Source organism: Leptonychotes weddellii, chromosome 12 (assembly GCF_054177405.1).
Source record: "Leptonychotes weddellii isolate Sample4059 chromosome 12, ASM5417740v2, whole genome shotgun sequence".
Lineage (NCBI taxonomy): Eukaryota > Metazoa > Chordata > Mammalia > Carnivora > Phocidae > Leptonychotes > Leptonychotes weddellii.
In genome coordinates, this window is record NC_138380.1 from 25,756,568 (window position 1) to 25,777,149 (window position 20,582).

The 20,582-nt window shown below is 40.0% G+C and overlaps 1 protein-coding gene across 3 annotated transcripts in view; it reads left to right on the plus strand.

Annotated features, from left to right (window-relative positions):
• Positions 1-20,582, plus strand: part of AASS (aminoadipate-semialdehyde synthase) — a 75,443-nt gene that overhangs the window by 43,847 nt on the left and 11,014 nt on the right. For all 3 annotated transcript variants that reach the window (XM_081800187.1, XM_081800184.1, XM_081800185.1), the window contains exons 12-20: positions 418-477; positions 624-691; positions 3,076-3,197; positions 3,382-3,508; positions 7,365-7,475; positions 7,568-7,676; positions 9,515-9,655; positions 15,186-15,353; positions 18,808-18,903. In XM_081800187.1, the coding sequence (XP_081656313.1) occupies positions 418-477; positions 624-691; positions 3,076-3,197; positions 3,382-3,508; positions 7,365-7,475; positions 7,568-7,676; positions 9,515-9,655; positions 15,186-15,353; positions 18,808-18,903 (1,002 nt within the window). The remainder of the gene's footprint in view (positions 1-417; positions 478-623; positions 692-3,075; positions 3,198-3,381; positions 3,509-7,364; positions 7,476-7,567; positions 7,677-9,514; positions 9,656-15,185; positions 15,354-18,807; positions 18,904-20,582) is intronic.

The window sequence follows — 20,582 nt, forward strand, 5'->3', positions numbered from 1 at the left end:
CTTGATGGCTTTTTGTCTGAAAGGCCCATTCTCTTTTCGGATAGAACAATGTGAACCTTTGGGGTGGGATTCGGGCCCTCAGAGTGGGAACTATGGCTGTAAAGCTTGTGGTGATGTTTGCCAGCATGTTCAATATGACACATCAAACTGGTGGGGAAGGATAAACCATTTTGTGTTTTTAACAAGCAAAGATGATCAAATTTTAGTTTTAAAATTGGAACTTGTGCTGAAATAGGTTCTTAGGGGACAAAATTCGTTGCTTGTGGACTTCTATTACCAATTATTTATATTCAGTGATCTTCAGAAAACTTTTATAAATTCTTTTTTTTCCTTTGACTAATATTTTAATATGGAAACAAACACCAGGAATTCTTCTCTACAATCATTTATCTCTTACCAATCTCATTTTCTTTTCAGATATTATCAGATGCGACACAGCCTCTTGAAAGTCAGAATTTTTCTCCTGTGGTGCGAGACGTAAGTTACAAAAATAGTTTTTTTCCACTACCATCCTCTCTCCCTCTCTCACTTTCCCTTTCTCTCTCCATCTTTGTTATATGAGCCCCTGTTTGTGGGTCTAATATATGGACACTAAAGAAATGTCTTGTGTCATACACATTTAGGCAGTAATTACATCCAACGGTGTATTGACTGATAAGTATAAATATATCCAGAAACTCCGAGAGAGCAGGTAAGCATTATTCTTATCTTGGTTTTGTTGAGTATTTTTAAATGCTTCTTTTTGAGTTAATGATACTAGGTTTATACAATTTGGAAAATGTACATATAGGAAATCCAAACTATGTGACTGGGTGAAACCAGTGGGAATTATTTTCCTCTGAACATCATTTTGGCTTTCTAATCTCCTATTGTAGACTTGTGTGTAAGCAAGCAAAAGTCTAAAAAGTTGTCCTTTGAGGAGCCCCTTTTTCTTTCTCTAGCATTTTGCATATTGACATGTCTCAGCTATTTTCTCACAGAAAATAAGCACACTAACCCTTTCTGTGGTGCTTTCAGTCTGATTTTTAGTTGAGGGTTTGGACTCTGTTTTGTTTAGTAAAATGTTTAGGCAAGTGGGCTCTTATTTAGAAAGTAAGAGAAGTCATGAAGAAAGAAAATGGTGAGAGGTCAGTTTTCCCTGGGAATTCTTCTTAGGATGAAGGTGCCAAACAGTAATGTGGTAAATGTATCCAAGAGAATAGTTCTCTTAGAAAGGTACTTAGCTAAGGGCCTTGTTTCCTTAATTGATTTTACTGCTCAGAGTTTGAAAACATTGACATTTCTTTGGAATGTTCTGGTCCTCTTCAGCTGATTGCACTTGATTTGTGTTTATATCTACTCCACTAGTCTATTCACATTTAACAAAATAATCCATGCACTGAATTCTCAGGAGAGACCAGAGTGGAAAAATTAAAAAGAAGCAAACGAACTGCCTTATCTTCCTTCTCAGTTCTTCTGTCTCTAAGAAGTAAAGAGATTTGCTTGGATCAAGTATACTACTGCTGTGCTTGTCCATCCATGATGTGTCGGTGAAATATTCTGGCATAGGAGACCAAGAGAGATTTGTTTTGGTTTTTGTTTTTAAACTGGCTAGCGCTATAGTCCTGTAAGAGAGTTTCTTATAGGGGAAACTTCACATATGTTCATTTTTCATAACTCTCTATTGTTTGATTCTTACCATCTGATGATCTCTATATTACTAATCCTAATAACATGTCTAACATGACTGGTCGCGATGATGTTTTCACTCTTACACACCATATTTCTTGTAGCAGCAAGTCTGCTAGGACTTCCTACCCCCCTTCATAGTGGAACTTCTGATAATGAAGATTGTATTTTGAAAGGAAATTTAAGTTGTCTTAAATACCTGCCTTACTCGAATAGCCTCTTCATCACTTAGCACAGTGATTATTAACTTCAAGTGTTCGAGGTAGCTGATGGGGTGGACAGTATTAAAATTTGGGAGCGAGTTTTTAAAAATGTATTTTGAATATTGTATTTTTGGACATCAAAACAATGAAATTTAATTACTTAAACTATAGAAAATATTGTTAGAAAGGATACACAATAACCAAATAATTGTGTTCTTTTCTGGGGGGTGAAATGGATGGGAGTGGAGGTTAAAGGAGACTCACCTCATCAGTAACATGAGTGTTGGGGGTGAAGAGGGGCAGGGACATTTTGTATTTAAATTTATTTTTATTCACTTAGAATTAATTGAAAGGTTAAAGTTTGAGAGACATCTTGGCCTAAAAGATTCCAACAACAGAGCCTTCTGTTTATGTCCCTGGCACCAAGCCATTCCCATGGTCTTACATTGATATTTGTGAATTTGAATCAACAGAGTTTTAATGAGTATCTTCCATACTTAAGACAAAATTTGTTGAGCACTAATGGGTTTATAAAGATGAACAAGACAGTCACGGTGTTGGAGGTCATAGTTTGTAGGAAAGACAGAGAGTTAATCTGCCAGGAAGGGACAAATTCCAATAGAATAAACTGTTCAAGCATTAAAATCCTGCTTAGTAATTCATCTTAGGTTTTTATATTTAACCCATGGCATTTGTGATTTCAGAAGTCTGGTTTTAATTGTTTTCAAGTGACCCTAATGATAAATGACAAAACAATGCCTAATATGGCTAATAACAATCTCCTTCTCAGATTGTTGTCTCCTCAGATTGTTGTGAAGGGTAAGGTTCCTGAAGTATAGCCCCTGGCATGATTTTGAATCATGTCCCTTGGAAGGATAAAGTGTGAAACCAAGTTACTCAATTGTGAGCAAGCCAGGCGATGGTCCAGCATCTGCACCTCATCAGTGGTTGGGAATTCATGAAAGTATGGACATACACCTCAGAGAAGTCAGGGTCTGTTATTTATCATGCAAAATCTCAAATAATTAATGAAAAATGTTGGTCTAGGGAACTCCTGTTGAGGTTCTTATTATAAGAAATGTGGGAAAAATTATTGCTTCATAGTCTAAGGTTTGGTTTGTTTGGGGGACAGCAAGATTTTGTTATTTAAATATTTTTGTTGTTGTTGTTAAATTTTTCTCCCCTTCCCCTCTTTTATTGATAGGGAACTTGCTCAGTCACTTTCAATGGACAGCAAGAAAAAGGTCTTGGTTCTTGGATCTGGTTATGTATCTGAACCTGTATTGGAATACCTGTCAAGAGATAACAAGATAGAAATAACAGTAGGTAAATAAGCCCTAATTTTTAAAGAAGAAGGAAAACCGATTTCAAAGCATGCTTACTCTGTGAATTTTAGATGACTATCTTGTTTCTAAACTCTGAGAAATTATTTTTGGAGATGTTAAAATGTGTTTTACTCTCTGACTAGTGAAGGTAATCTAAAAATTGGACTTTTGTGTTCTTGAAATAGGCTCTGACATGAAGAACCAAATCAAACAGTTAGGTAAGAAATATAATATTAATCCTGTTAGCATGGACATTAGTAAACAAGAAGAGAAGTTGAGCTCCTTGGTGGCAAAACAGGATCTTGTCATCAGGTTAGTATCTAGGAAGAGATGATTGTCATATATTTTGTTTGTGTAGGAAACACAAAATATATGATCACTGTTGTTACGTCTCTTTCCTTATTTTCTCTTTCTCCTAAGTAAATTTTCTTTTCTATTTATTTATTTATTTATTTATTTATTTATTTATTTTAAAGATTTTATTTATTTATTTGACAGAGAGAGACACAGCGAGAGAGGGAACACAAGCAGGGGGAGTGGGAGAGGGAGAAGCAGGCTCCCCGCAGAGCGGGGAGCCCGATGCGGGACTCGATCCCAGGACCCTGGGATCATGACCTGAGCTGAAGGCAGTCGCTTAACCAACTGAGCCACCCAGGCGCCCCTCTTTTTTTTTTTTAAAGATTTTATTTATTTGACAGAGAGAGACAAGAGCAAGAGAGGGAACACAAGCAGGGGGAGTGGGAGAGGGAGAAGCAGGCTTCCCGTGGAACAGGGGAGCCCCATGCGGGGCTCGATCGCAGGACCCTGGGACCATGACCTGAGCTGAAGGCAGACGATTTTAACGACTGAGCTACCCAGCTGCCCCCTAAGTAAATTTTCAATTGAAGTGTGCACCCAGAAATACCCAAATCATAAGTGTATATAGTTCAGTGAATTTTCACAGTGAACACACTTCATAACCATCATCTACATCCAGAAACAGAATAACAGTACCCCAGAAGCCCACCATGTGTCCGTTTCCATTATTAGCCCTATCCCTCAAGGGTAAGCACTATCCTGGCCTCTCATGTATACATTAATTCTTGCTAGTTTTCAACTTTGTACATTTGGAGCTACTCAGTGTGTCCTCATTTATGGCTGCCTTCTTTCTGCAACACTGTGATTGTGAGAGTTGTTTGTGTTGTTGCCTGTAGTTATAGTTTATTCATTCTCATTGCTATGTAACATTCCATTGTGTGAATATACCCCTATTATCCATTTGACTGTTGATGGATGTTTAGTATATGTGCTGCTGAAGCGAGCACGACTGTTGATGGATGTCTAGATTGTTTCTGGAATTTGGCTATTATGAATTGTGTTGCTATGAACATTTTAGTATTTGTCTTTTGGTTGCCATATATACGCATTTCTGTTGGATATCTATGTAGAAGTGGAATTGCTGTGTCAGAAGTATTAATGTTTCATATATTTTGGTGGCTATTTTATCACTTGGACTTAATAAAGCTTAAGGGAAAATGAGTAGATTTTGTAGCCTTTTAACCATTTTTAGTCTTATTGGCGGAACAGATCTTGAACTATAGTGTTTACTACTGATAAAAATGCAGATCTAACTTCTAGGTACAGAGCTACATGAGGGTACTCTATAATTAAACTGGGTTTTAAAATACCGAAGTGATGAGAAGAGTCATTTATTCTTAGAATATAATTTTTCCAAGATGGAAGAAAGCTACCTGCTCATCCATAATGAGGTGACTTTCATAGTTAGATCAGATTGAAATGATATCTTTGGAGGAAGTTCTGTGATGTCCTACTTCAAAAAACAACAACAACAACAACAACAAAAGGGTTTAGAAAACATACAATAGGAAAGGTAATCCTGTGTGGGAACTTGTGTATTATCTCTTGATGTATTTAAATTATAGGCTCGCTTTAGGCACTTAAAATGTTATTCTATTTATATAAATGTAATGTGCAATAATTTTTATTCAGCAAAAATTTACCAATGACCCATAGACCTTATTTGTCATTGATATGATTATGATTCATAATGGAATGTTCTAGCCTCCTGAATAAAACAAAGGGAATTTGTTTCGCCACACATAGGTACCTAAATAAAACATTGCTTTTCTTTTCCATAAAAAAGGAAAACATTATAATACACATTTAGAACTAAATCTGAAGCAAAATATGACTAAATAATAATGCATATTTAAAAATTTAGCAAACTGATGGCCTCGAAAAAATTTAACATTAACAAAATCTGTTTTATATTTAATTTTTCTCAGTCCGTTGAGTTTCCATGCTGAATAGTGGTAATGTTGTTAAACACTGTTATCCTGTAGCATTCTTTACATTTTTTATTTTTTAAGTTGGAGAAAGTGTTTTGATGAAAACACAGTAATAGTGACCACCAAAATAAAATGAAGAATATGTTTCACAAAAAAATTTATAATAATATGTGAAATCCTCATGGTTTTAATTTGGCGATTCTAGTTCTTAATGCAAAGTAGTAATTGAGTTCGGTAAGTTACTTTGAAAATTCCATTTGTATTTTGTGTGTTTTAACAAGTGGCATTTCTAATTATTTGGATTAATTGGGTTGGAGTCAAATCATTCAAAAGTTTTGTCCCTTTAGTAGGTATTATATTACATATGCAATGAGTTATGAATGCTGATCCTTTTGTCTAAAATAGGCACCATTAATCAAAGTTCTGGCATTCTAGTTCTTAGCATATTATTTGGTTAGTGCAGATTATGCCAGAGTTTTAAAATGTTATTAGATCTTAATAAACTTTTTATTAAGAAAGTTTTTAATGTGGGGAATGTGACCAAAAAAACTCTACTTAATCTTTAAGATGATGTCATTGTACATTTTCTATTAATATTTTTCCAACAAAGAGTTTTGCATGTATTTTTTCATTGGCTTTTAAGGGGTTACCATGTTTGGTAATAATTCTTTTTAATTAAAAAAGTCAAAAAACAGAGATTGAGAGTTTTCATACTGATACTGGCAAAATATGAACACAATTTTATTCCACAGGATAATAAATGTAAGTAGCAACACTTTACTAACCTGAGGAGGCGTAAGTATCTCAGAGGTGGTTTTATTTTTTTGTTTTTAGAGAAAATCTGAAATTTGCAGGATGAATTTGACAAATACAGTGATAATAGTGTGATCATGTTTACAAGTTTGTATTTGTATTTTCATTGTACTATGTAGCTTGCTTCACCAGGTAGTCAATAAGCTAGTAGAACTTGAATATTGTTATGCAATTGACATGATGTTTTATTATTCCTTGGATAGAACATGAATATATTCATTTATATTAACAATTACTTAAATTCATTTTTTTGTGATTGTGTAGTCCTAGTGCCAAATTAAAACACCAAAGCCAGATTTTTAGAAAACTGAGTTGGAGTTAAGTTTTGAACACAGTTTCATTTTTTTTGCTTAGCATATAGATTTCTAACCATTTTGAAAAGTTTTGCACCAATCAGTACCATTAAAGCTTATTTCTCCCTTTGGACCTTCTTAGATTCTACTCTGTAATGTAACATCTGGGTCACTTTGACTTAGTTTAACCCAACTGATAGATAGCCATTTGGGAAATATGGCAGAAAAAGAAAAAGAACCTTATCTTTTAGTAGAGGAGCCAAGATAGAAAATCATAGAAATATAAGGATGAATGGAATAAATCCCATTAAATGTTGCAAAGAAATAGCTGAATGAATGCAGAAGAAGATCTGGCTTTGGGGGAATCTGGGAGAGCTTCTTAGAGGAGGTGACTCTCCAGACATTTCTTCAAGTAGGGTATGGCCTGGATGGGGGTGAGTGGGTGGACATAATATTCCAAGTAGAAGGTACAGTCAGAGTAAAGTTCCAGAGCTGGAAAAGTACAGGCTGTGAGTAGAGAATTATAATAACTTCTTTGGTTCCCATTTTGGTTTATGAAGAAGATAGAGGGAGAATAATGGAAAGATTAGGTGAAAGTCAAATTGTGGAGGGTTTTAAATGTGATAACAGGATGAATTTATTCTGTAGTTCTCCAAGAGTCATTGGTCACCTTGGAGAGAATAATCAGAGTGATGTCTTAGCTTTAGTGCAGTTTAAGGTATATTCAAAGGTAGGGTTGGGAAAGTTTTTGATTAGTTTCACTCTCTTTTTAAGCTTGTTGCCTTATGCATTGCATCCTCTTGTGGCGAAGGCATGCATCACAAGCAAAGTTAACATGATCACTGCAAGCTACATCACACCGGCGCTAAAAGAATTAGAAAAAAGGTAAGTTTCAGTCATTTTCAACTAAGTAGCTCCATGGCATTATTTTTATTTTATATCCAACTTTTTCTTCCTCCCCTTCCCACCTGTTGTAGTGTGGAAGATGCCGGCATCACAGTCATTGGTGAACTGGGATTGGACCCTGGTCTTGATCATATGTTGGCAATGGAAACCATAGATAAGGCCAAGGAAGTGGGAGCCACGGTGAGTCTAATTTACACCCAAAGGTCCATTTAGGAAAATATTAAAAGGTCCAGATTTTGGTGTACAGAAATAATCTTTTTATAATTTTGATTAAGGAAGCTGCTATATTCTAACTCATACGTTGACTAGAAATTTCTAGTAAAATCCTTCAACTGCAGATACATCTGTATAGTAAAACAATGTCCAAGGCTTAATAATAGATTTTTAGAGAAATAGATGCTACTGTAATATTTTGTTTTAATGAAAGATTTTAGACTGCCTTTGGAGGTGGTAAGGTTTGACTTTTATTTTTTAATTTTTTTAAAATAGCCTTAAGAACAGTCATTTTTATTTTTCCCCACTTGATTTGTTTTTTATTATTTTTAATTATTTTTTAAATTTAAATTCAATTAACATATAGTGTATTATTTGTTTCAGAGGTAGAGTTCAGTGATTCATCAGTCTTACATAATACCCAGTGTTCATTACAGCACGTGCCCTCCTTAATGTCTATCACCCAGTTACCCCATCTCCCCACACCCCTCCCCTCCAGCAACCCTCAGTTTGTTTCCTATAGTTAAGAGTCTCTTATGGTTTATCTCCCTCTCTGATTTTGGCTTGTTTTATTTTTCCCTCCCTTTCCCTATAATCCCCTGTTTTGTTTCTTAAATTCCCCATATGATTGAGATCATATGGTAATTGTCTTTCTCTGGTTGACTTATTTTGCTTAGCATAATACCCTCTAGTTTCATCCACATCATTGCAAATGGCAAGATTTCTTTTCTTTTTTTTTTTTTTGATGGCTGAGTGGTAATCCATTGTATATATACATATACTATATCTTCTTTATCTGTAAATGGATAAAGGCTTGACTTTTTTTTAAGATTTTATTTATTTATTTGACAGAGAGAGAGACAGCGAGAGAGGGAACACAAGCAGGGAGGAGTGGGAGAGGGAGAAGCAGGCTTACCGCTGAGCAGAGAGCCCGATGCGGGGCTCGATCCCAGGACTCTGGGATCATGACCTGAGCCGAAGGCGGACACTTAACGATTGAGCCACCCAGGTGTCCCAAAGCTTGACTTTTAAAAGTGGGGAAAATTCGGGCACCTGGGTGGCTCAGTTGGTTGAGCGACTGCCTTCGGCTCAGGTCATGATCCTGGAGTCCCTGGATCGAGTCCCGCATCGGGCTCCCTGCTCGGCGGGGAGTCTGCTTCTCCCTCTGACCCTCCCCCCTCTCATGTGCTCTCTCTCTCATTCTCTCTCTCTCAAATAAATAAATAAAATCTTTAAAATAAAATAAAATAAAAGTGGGGAAAATTCTTTAGAATAGTCAATCTTTTGGTATATAAAGTATCTTTTGCACATGAGAAGGAACTATTGGATATGAAAATGTGATAGAATCAGATTAAGTGCTTTAGGTTATATATATGTAACAGTTATGTAATCAAATATGGAATCAAATTAATTAGAATTATATTTTATATAAATATTAATTATATATTAATTCTATTTTAATAGTAATTATTTATACTTATGTATTACAAAATATATAATCAAATGTATCATTTGAGCACAAAAGTCAGGAGGAACTGACCAAGCAGAATTGAACTAATAGTTGGATTTTTAGCTAGCAAAATATTAGTCACAATCTCCAGTGGATTTTAAAAATGTATATATATATATATATATATATATATATATAATATAACTGACTTAATCAAATAGCATTTGGCTTTAAGGAAGGCTTAAAGGCTTTAAGGAAGGCTTTTGAAAGCCTTTATTAAGTTTAAGAAAAAAAAACAGCGAGTTTACATCATTTACCCCATTTCTGTCATTGTCTTTCATCCCTTATTTTACAGATTGAATCTTATATTTCCTACTGTGGTGGGCTTCCAGCCCCTGAACATTCAGACAATCCTTTGAGATACAAATTTAGCTGGAGTCCAGTGGGAGTTTTGATGAACATAATGCAGCCGGCTACCTACCTGCTCAATGGAAAGGTGAAGGATTATCAGCAAAGCTTTAGAGATACAAACCTGAAGTAACTGTCTCAGAAAGTCCACACTCTTCCTCCCTGATACCAAGACCTTTGATATTAGCTGTTCTGTGTGTCCTCCATTCTCTCCTCCACCAGTGTTTCCCAGTGGGTATTTTCTGTTCCACTTAGTGTGGTCTACATGCTGTTTCCAGCAACGCCTGTGCTCATTCTTTCTTCTTCACCTTCTTGCAAGTTGTTTCTGCAGTTTGAAAATTTATTTCTCAACTTGTGCATATATAAATACAGGTCGTCTTGTGATTTATTTCAGCAGGACAAACATTTACTGTGTCCTAAATATGTGCTGAGTCCCTGCTCAAGGTTGTCACATTGAATGAAGTTCCTGACCTCGGAGAACTCATAGCTGGAATGGGGGTGGCTCTTGGAATGGAGGGTTTAGTGGGTCAGTGAAAGGAGCTAACTTTCTTTCCCAGCTGCTGTGTGTCAGAATTAATTCAGTGTTATTTTCATCATCTTGCGGTAAGGAAACTGTGGCTCAAAGAGAATGTTCACGATTTTTCAGCTGGGATTCAAACCCACGTCTAACTAATCCCAAAGCGTTTTCTCTTCTCTTTTACCAGATTGCCTCATGGGAGGTAAGACAGACACTGGGATAAGTGGCTAAGCTCCAGCAAGAGAAGTTCTAGAGTATGCTGCAGTGCCACAGAGCGCAGATGAGAGGGCAGTTGGTTTGACCTTGGCGAGGATGGGGGGGAGGAAAGCAGAAAAGAGATGTGCTTAGCTTGGGAGGATAAGCAGGTGCCAGCTGGGCAGGGATGCTGCCACCTTAACTGCTGAGCACCAACCTCATTTGATTCTTGCGACCACCCTACTAGGTGGCTTAGCGACCTCAGTAGGAAGCGTAGGAAGTGTAGCTAGCTCAGCCACAGTCCAAGAGACCACACGTGGCACAGCCGGGGCCCACAGCACGCTCGTTTGCCTTCCTGGTTCATGCCTGTGGCCATAAGGAAAGATTCCTGTGAGGAACACATGTGACGGAACTAAGGGCTTCTCTTGAAATTTTGTGCTCTGGACACCTCACCTCTCCCTAGCCCTGTAGGGAGTGGTGAATGATGTGATCAGCTGCGTGTCTTACAAAGATTATTCAAGCAGCAGTATTAAATTCCCAGTGTGTCTGAATTTAAACGTATTTTGTGTACAGAGGAGTAAGTTGAAAGGCACAAAGTGAACGTTCTTATCAGGCATTGTCTTCTGTGCTTACGATGCGTAGAGTGTACATCGTGGCCTTAGGTGCACATTGGAATCATCAGGCAGTTTAGAAAATAGAACATAATGATGACTGGGCCCATCCCCAGAGGTGCTGATTTGCCTGGGTTTGGGGACCTTCAAAAACTCCCCAAGTGATTCTAATGTGCAGCTGAACTTGAGAAGAGCTGACTTAGTGACCAGAGGACCATATGTGGCTGCACTTAAAACACTAGCAAACAAGCAGGACACTTTGATGCTACACATGCATGTGTTTCAGGATATGAACCAGGACCCCTGAGTTCCGGTCCAAGTGCTGACATCCTTCACCGCACCACCAAAGTCCAGGCAATGGTAAAGACCCACTGGGCATCAGTCTCCTGATGGTAATGTGGCTACTGATGTCCCACCCAGTTCTCCATTTCTGAGAATCATGAAGGTTTGGGCCCGAAACAGTCTGACGTTCTGCAAAGCACGTCCTTATGTGCCACTGCCTGCCTCCTGTCACGTGTAGAATCTCCTTCCACCTCCTGCCGTCCTGATAAAGAGACTGGCCCATGTTTGGTGTACACTAATACGTGAATGCAGGGAAAATTTCTTGCTTCCATTGGGCAAATGCTTATTTTCGGGAGGCCATATAAATGAAAAGGTGATAACCATGGAAGGGTCAGCAGAGTGCAGCCTGTGTGTGAGAAAGAGCAGGCTTTGATGTTAGTGGGCCTGACTTTGCCCTGGCCAGCTGGGTGGTACTAGAACTTGGTGAATCTCTCTGAGCTTTGGGCTCCTGGTCTGAAGATAAGTACTTGCAGTGGGGCTCCCTGGGGTCTAATAGCTGGTAATCTGCTTAACAGCAGGTTCTCAGGCAGGGCGTAAGTCCCCCGCAAAAATTAGTTATGTAAAGAAATTGAGGGTGGTGAGTGCTCAGGAAAAGCAAGAGGTTATTTTCAGGCAGCAGAAGTTGTATATATTGAATTTGAAGTTTTCCCCTTTCATCCCAAACTCCTTTTGTAAAAAAGGAATGCTTTTTGCATCTCCCTGACACTGTGGGGGAGGCTGAGAGAAAACACGATGCCTTTCTTTTCTTTGCTAAAATGATACTTTTTTCAAGGTCCCACTCAAGTTCCCTCTTGTGGATGCAGCTTTTCCTGACGACTTCAGCCCCCATTCACTATTCTTTTGTCCAGACTCCCACACTTGGTCTGTAAGAAGCTTCCGGATGCTGTATTATTTGCTCAGTAATTCAAGTGCATCTGTGTGTCTCCCAGCCCAGATCGTTAAACTTCTTAAAGCTTCTCTTGTATTCTTGTCCCTCCATCCCCTCTGCCGCTATCACCCCCACCACGAAGCAGGCCTTATATAATTCAGGGAATCACGATGGAGATTCAGGTGACCTCTCTGGCTTCTGCTTAAGGTTGAAGACTTAAACTTTTCCAGCATCTCAGGCAGTGGCCTATGAACTAGGATGTATCTTACTGTCCTACATCCTTGCAGGAATTTCCAGCCACTGGCACCATTTTTAACTTCTAACTTCTAATAGTACTCCTAGCAAATACGATTCCCTTCCACATATTTGGAAGACAGTGGCTGTGTCTTCTTTTAGTTCGAGGGTGGTGGGACATCGGTGGCTCTGGGGAGTGACGTGGTAGAGCACCATCATCTCCTTTGGCCCCCTCTCCTAAGCGACTCCCGGTGAAACAAATACTCTCGGGATCATGCTTGCTCTGAAAACACAGCTCTAAGATAGGTTTTGTAGCTTTCTTCCCATTGCCTGCCCCTAGCTGGACTGCAGCACCCAGCCCTCCTTTGTAGGAAGAGCCGCTACTCTCCATTGCCCGCAACCATTTTGAATGCAGTTAGCAAGTGTCATGATTGGAATGCTGCACCTTGTCAATCAGTAGCCTTCTTGAAATACTGATCCACAAATAAGCACAATTAGGGGGACAGTATGGTGTAGTAGAAAGAACGTGGACATTGGAGTCAGACAGATCCGGGTTCAAATCTGCCTCTGGGTGACTCTCAGTTTTGTGTGTATAAGGCACCTAGCTCAGAACAAGTCCTGTATTTCCTGTATTTAAATGTTTTGTCACTTTAGCGATCAAGCTTATTGTCAGTCAGTGGTTGGGGAAAGACGTGTGGGTGTGGGAAGAGCTGGGTTTAGAGCAGCCTGTGGCCGTAGTGGGTCATGAGCCACTATTTCTGCTCCCAGTGGGTGTTGGGAGTGAGCACCGTCGAGTCAGAAAAAATGCATATTCTCTGCCAAATAAATAAATATGTCTTTCTTCATCGAAGCCATTAATAAAATATTAAACAGGATAGGGCTTATTCATGAACCCCACGATATAGCCCTAGAAATACAACTCTGCATTGAGGTCAAGTGACAGTGATTACCCAGGAATTTGGGGGACAAGTTGTTTTGGCAGCTGTCAGTCTCTAAGTGAATCATGACTATTCAGTTGCTATTTCCCTAGTTTCTTCCAAGGATCTGATGATAAACTTTTATGAACCAGCTGATTTCTTTCTGATTGGTAAAGTGCTGGAATATAAGTAGTCTCTTCAGAATTTTTCTTTAAAACAATTTCCTCACCTTCAAATAAGTAAAAAACAAACAAACTTTAGAATTGCCATGAGTTCTAGAAGTGAGATGTGTGTGTGGGGACCCCAAAGGTTAACATTTGCTTGCTTATTAGATTTTTTTTCTAATTTTACTATTCTGATAGAAGAGATTAGTGTGAAAGCCATAGGGCAGAAATGGTCCCTCTGGAAATGCTCACTGTGTAGTCCAGGGGAGTTTCCTGAGAAAGTTAAATGAGAAGTCCTCCTTGAGTCCTTCAGCTCTCACTCCTGGAATTTTAGTGGTGCTTGGTGCTCTGCACACCTAAGCCTTTAACTGCAGAGATGTCACCAGGCCTGATTCCAGTCAGCAATGCCCATTTCCTTCTGGGCCTTCAGCGACCTACACAGACATTTCCTTTTTCTCTCTCAGACCAAGGCACAGGCAGAACCTATCTACAAATAAACTCTAGGGCTCATTAAGTTTAGCAGAAGACTCCTTTGGGTGGTTTTTGCAGCTGCAGACGTGTGGTCAGAAGCTGTTTCCAGTGGTGCAGGAGGGACAAACCCAGTTCTACCAGCAGCCCCCAGATTCTCAGCCCTGATTTGATCACGCCAGAATGTTTTTCATCATCTCATAAACTTCACACACCAAAAGAACAATTTAGTCCTTTCATCAAAATCAAAGGGAAAAATACGCTTTGGTGCCTTTTGACTGTGATTGGGGAGGGAGCAGGTAGGAGGATTACGGAGAAATCAGAAGAGCTTGGGAATTGACTAATTCTCACCAGCAGTAAGACTAGCACTAGCACTAAGGGGTAGCACTTCTTTGAGTTTCGCTGTATGTTCACACGTTGTCTTTCTTGTAAGGGGACATCTCTCCCATTCCCTGTCCCCAGCGTACACCCGTAGGGTGACTAGTCCAGGCTGTGAGCTCCTTGTACTTGCTCCAGCACAGCTCCTCGTACTGGGCGGACATTCAGTAAATGTTTGTTCAGTGAATGAAGGAGGGAATGAAGACAGAGATTGCAACTTCTTCATCTTCATCACTCTCCTTCCCTCCACAATGAGTGTGGTCCTGGCACGTACATGGTAGGTGCCCCGTTAATGCTAGCTGTGACAGAAATGTACAAGACTGGTGCCTGATATGCAACATTCAAAGGCATGTGTAAGTGAAGAGTGAAGTGAGGATCTTGCCACTGTTATCTGAGCATAGCCATTGAAATGAGGGTCTGTTGCTTTTTGCTTATTATTTATTTAAAAACAAACCCCTAATGGGACATAATTCAGTGCCATCTTATCTAGATTTAAGTCAGATTTTAAAGCTTGGGAGAATCATGGCCTTCTGAATTGTTAGTGGAATCGCTTGAGTATGGGATGTCAGTTATGGTAGTTTCATTAAAATGTTTTTTCTCAAATCCTCTATTGCTTTCTTTTAAAATGTTGATTTCTTTTTTTTTTCTAAACATTTTATTTACTTATTTGACAGAGAGAGATAGCGAGAGCAGGAACACAAGCAGAGGGAGTGGGAGAGGGAGAAGCAGGCTTCCCGCTGAGCAGGGAGCCCGATGCGGGGCTCGATCCCAGGACCCTGGGATCATGACCTGAGCCGAAGGCAGACACATAACGACTGAGCCACCCAGGCACCCTGTTGATTTCTTTTTTATGCAAATAATGCAGATAAGTCCACAGGGGAGCACAATGTTGTAACCCCATTGTGCGTTTTCAATGTTCTTCAGGTTGTGAATGTTGCAGGGGGCATCTCCTTTCTTGATGCAGTTACTCCCATGGATTATTTCCCTGGCTTAAATTTGGAAGGCTATCCTAACAGAGACAGTACAAAATATGCTGAGATTTACGGCATTCCATCTGCGCACACTTTGCTGCGGGGGACACTGAGATATAAGGTAAGCAGCTGTATTTGAGATGAAACATGTCTCCTGTTTTGATGTAAGTGATGTGTACGCTTAATTTTTCTTAGTAATCAAAATACTTAGGATAATAAACCAGGTTGGAGTCTGTTTTCTCAGCACTCTTTGAGTGAATGTTTTAAGAGACAGCTCAAGATGGCCTGAGCAAACAGGGAACTTCTGACTCATGAGGACTTGGGGGGGAGGGGAAGGGTCACCTCCAGATATAGTGAGGTTTGGGGTCAAGTGACCTCAGGGGCGCTTGGTTTCTCTTTGCCTCTCGCCTCCTCCTTGGAGTGCTGGCTGCAGTCCCAGGCGGTACATGAGGGCACGGTGGTGACGGCGCTCCCAGCCTCTTTGGTTCAAATCCAGTGAGAATGAAAAAGTATAGCTGAAAATATCAGTGGGGTCAGTGGGATAAAATATGCCAGTCAGCTTTTGCCTTTTGTTTCATGTCCTGAAAGCTGAAGATATAGTCAGCATCATTTTCCCCAAAGCAAATCTAAAATGTTTTTACCACAAAGTGGGGCGTAGATTCTAGGGGTATAAATGCAAATGTCCACCACACATTTAAGTATTAATCACAAAAGAGTAGTGACAAGAATGACCAGATTAAGACAATCAGTGTAGTTTCCTAGGGCTGTTCTAACAAATTGCTGCAAACCATGTAGCTTACAACAACAGAAATTTATTCTCTCACTATTCTTGAGGCCAGAAGTCTGAAATCAAAGTGTGGGCAGAGTTGTTTTTTTTTCTGGAAGTTTGGAGGGAGAAACTGTTCCATGTCTCTCTCCTCTACTTCTGATGACTGCTTGCGATTCTTGGTGTTCTTTAACTTGGCACACTGGTCCAATCTCTGCCTCTCTCTTCATATCACCACCTTCTGTGTGTGTCCCTCTGTCCTCTTCTCTTCTTGTAAGGACGCCAGTCATTGGACTTAGGGTCTACCTTCAATATAGATTGGTTTCATATCGAGATCCTTAACTAATTATATCTGCAAATATCCCAGTGAGGTCATAGTCTGAGGTTCTGGGTAGATGTGAATTATGAGGGAGACACTTCTCAACCCACCCCAAGCAGCATCTCTAACATACCACCTCTCTGAAAATCAAAGATCTGGTTTTAGATCTCGATGCCCCATGAGACTTCCTGGTGAGGGCAGAAAGGGGGTTTGTCATGTGGTGTTATCCACCATTCACTAATGATCTTTTTCTCTGGAAGATGGAAGACACATAGGCCCATTGGTGATAACCCTTCCATTCTTGTGCATGCTTTCCCCTTGCTCTTTTCTCTTCACTAGCTGCTGCTTTTGCCCGGAACTTTTTCACTCAGATATCTTCACACTCTCGTTTGGCTCCTTCAGGACTTGGCTCTCATGAGGCTTTCCATACCATGTTATTTAAGATCACAGGTCCCTCATCCAGAACTTTTCCTGTCCCCCTTCCTTACGTGGGGTGGGCCTCAGGAGTCAGTGAACACTGGTGGTGTTTTTCCTGTGTGCACAAAATTCACGTAAAAGCAGAGGTTATTTCCACAGTGTTGGCACGTGAAGTCTGGCTTCTGGTTTGCTTTGCTTCTCCACATCAACTCCTGTTTATTTATTTATTTGTTAGATTGATTTGTATTTATTTTAGAGAGAGAGAGCGAGAGCAGAGAGGCCAAAGGAGAGGGAGAGAGAGAATCCTCAAGCAGACTCCCTGCCAAACATGGAGCCCCACCCTGAGATCATGACCTGAGCCAAAATCAAGAGTCAGCTGCTCAATGGACTGAGCCACCCAAGCACCCCAACTTCTGTTTATTCTTTTTTTTATTATGTTATGTTAATTACCATACATTACTCCTGTTTATTCTTAAAGAGAGAAAGCCACTATAGTTCTTACTCTTTAAAGCTTTTATTACATTTATTGGCACTGAGCAGCACTTTTAGTTAGGTTTTTATGTATATTTCTGTTGCCTCCTGAAAATGATTGTAAGCTCCTAGAGGGCAGGTACCTGTACTCCTGTGAATGTGATGTCCTCATGATCCAGGAATCAAACAAGATGGTCAGTGAAGACAACCAAAGGCGATCTAGGAACCATGGATGTTCCACAAGCCTCTAAGCACAGCAGAAACTCTAGTCTGAACTGAAGCCGTAACATCCTCAGTGCTGGCAGATTTCTTGATTCTGTTTTCTTCATTTTGTTCTAAGAATATAGTAGTTGCATTTTTGGAAGGGTTTAGGAATTAGGATTTTCTTTAGTCTTTTTTTTTTTTTTTTTTTAAGTAGGCCCTATGCCCAGTGTGGAGCCCAACATGGAGCTTGAACTCAAAACCCTGAGATCCAAGAGCTGAGCTGAGATCAAGGGTCAGATGCTCAACCAACTGAGCCACCCAGGCACCCCAGGAGTTAAGATTTTCTGATAGCTTTAGATATAGTCTCTTGCCAAACATACAGACCCAGGAATAGAACATTTTAAGAGCTTTAAGAATTGGGGCACCTGGGTGGCTCAGTTGTTAAGCGTCTGCCTTCGGCTCAGGTCATGATCCCAGGGTCCTGGGATCGAGCCCCGCATTGGGCTCCCTGCTCAGTGAGAAGCCTGCTTCTCCCTCTCCCACTCCCCCTGCTTGTGTTCCCTCTCTCGCTGTGTCTTTCTCTGTCAAATAAATAAATAAAATCTTTTTTTTTAAAAAAAGAGCTTTAAGAATTAAATAAAGCTCTCAAGGATGTGTATGGATGACAGCCATTCCCACAGAACCCCAGAAGGTGGAAGATGTTGCAGTGTTCATATCCATGAGGGTCACCATTCTGGGCAATGCCTTCAGTTACCCCTCAGTAACCCAAATATTCTTTCCAACATTAAAGATGAGACACTATCATCTGAGTATGACAGAGAGGCCTTGGTTACTCTCCTGCGCCTGCCTATCACCTGCGTGTCCTTGCAGACCCAGCTTGCTGTCACCTTCCCATGGGATCCTTCCCAACTCCTTCTCCTTGGCTCCCCTCCCCCACATTCGTGTGATTTCAGAAGAAGCTCTCTGATTCCTACCTCTCTTCCTGTTCCCTATGTGCATTAGGATAGTGGCTCCTAATCAGCAGAATGGATTATCTCTTTTGTGGGGTATAAGAGAGGGAACTGTTCTGCTAAATACTATTCTGCTGAGCTGGAAGGGCATAACACATGAGGACATTTGCCCTTCTCCTGCCAGAAATACCCCTCCCATGTTACTCAGAAACAGAAGTAAAGACCCAAGTCTTTGAAGGTCTTTTAGGTAAGCCAGCAGAATTGCTGTGACACTCTTGATTCCAGTCTGAACCTGAAGGTGTTTGCATCCATACAGGCAAGTCAGATGACTACTTTCAGCCTATCTTCTACATGAATTACAAAGACAGATCCCTCTTTTCAAAAAAGCATTTTAAATTTTTTCTTTGAAGGGAAAAATTTCATACACTACTTAATAATTCTTTTATAGGGGTATGCCAAAGCTTTGAATGGATTTGTAAAACTGGGTCTTATAAACAGAGATGCATTCCCTGCCCTTCGACCTGAGGCCAACCCTCTCACCTGGGTGAGTGACTCCAGAATTACATGTTGTTTGCTGTTCTTCAGAAATGGTCAGGTTTGAACTTTGGTTTGGACCAGCAAGGTACCTATCCTGTGGCTTAGATAAACCTAACCCTCCAGACCCCTTATTTTTCCTTGTTTGTGGAAGGTTGGAGAGATCATGGGCCTGACCCACTGGGCTTATTTCCTGTAGCAGCTTGTACTATTTATTTGCTCCCTCAGCCCTGAGAAGAGATGGATTTGGGCTCTGAGCTCTACCACTTGTCTAAGTGGTGACCCAGTGACAGTAGATAAACTTGGGCCTCCTGCAATTGATAACCCAGGAGAGCTATTGGTGATATCACAGAACTGGACTCCCTACCCCCAAATCCCATCAGTTCTCTCATTTGATCATTTTTAACCATAGGTAATTTGAGTTTTCAGTTACTGAATTTATGCCCATATTTGTGTTGCATTAAAATCTTAGAGTCTCCAGGTTGGAAGGGACTTTGAAGGCTTAGAATTGAATGTAAAGCAGAGCTTCCCCTAACTATCAGCTGTTACTTGTTCATCCGACATGAACCAGTGTGCCCATATTCCAGTAGAAATGCCAGCAATTTATCACAAGGAGAAAAAGATCAGTATTGCTAACTTTGATATTCTTGCTAGCTATTGCTTTGGATTCCATTTTCCATGTATCTGAGAGCCTTCCAAATCTGTTTTACCTTTGATAAATGTACATGTTAGACAGGAGTGAATGTGCATTTATAGAGTGAATTCTGAGGTTGACGCAGCTGGATTGGGAGGGCTGGTACAGGTATTCTTAGGGGTAGTCTCAGTATTTTGGTAGCTACAGTTTAGAATAGGGGCTGGCAAAATTTTTTTTGATAAAGGACCAGATTGTAAATATATTAGGCCTTATGGGCCATACGTACTCAATTCTGCCATAGACAAATACATAAACAAATAAGCATGGATATCTTCTAATAAAAATTTTCTTTACAAAACCAGGCATTGAGCCAAATTTGGCCTGTGAACCAGTTTGTTTTTCCTTAATTGAGAGCTTAACTTTTTCCCTTGAAATCCTGGAAAAAAGCCTTATTTAAGAAAGTACAAAAAGCTATGACCATTGCTTAAGTGTTACTGCTTTGAGATTTTATTATCTGCAAGGTCTTTGTCATCTCTTGAACCTACGAAAGAACTCTGGTTGCTACTGGCAACCATAGCAATGAGCCCCTTCCACTTGATCCTGGCCAAAATGGGCTACTGGAGGGTGAGGGAGAATGGGTGAAAAAGTAATGGAGAGGATGTGATGGTAAATATGATGCCATCTGTTTAGTATTGATTTTGTGTTATGACCCATTTTTATTGCTGAAATATTGTTTTAGAATATAATTTATTGATGGGTGAGTGTGTAGACATGTGTGGATGTATGTGTAAGCATTACCATTTACTATTTCTAGTCATTTCTAATTTAAAATTTGAGGTGCATTTGTGATCAAATGTCTTTTTTTTTTTTTTAAAGATTTTATTTATTTATTTGAGAGAGAGAGAATGAGAGACAGAGAGCACGAGAGGGAAGAGGGCAGAGGGAGAAGCAGACCCCCTGCTGAGCAGGGAGCCCGATGTGGGACTCGATCCCGGGACTCCAGGATCATGACCTGAGCCGAAGGCAGTCGCTTAACCAACTGAGCCACCCAGGCG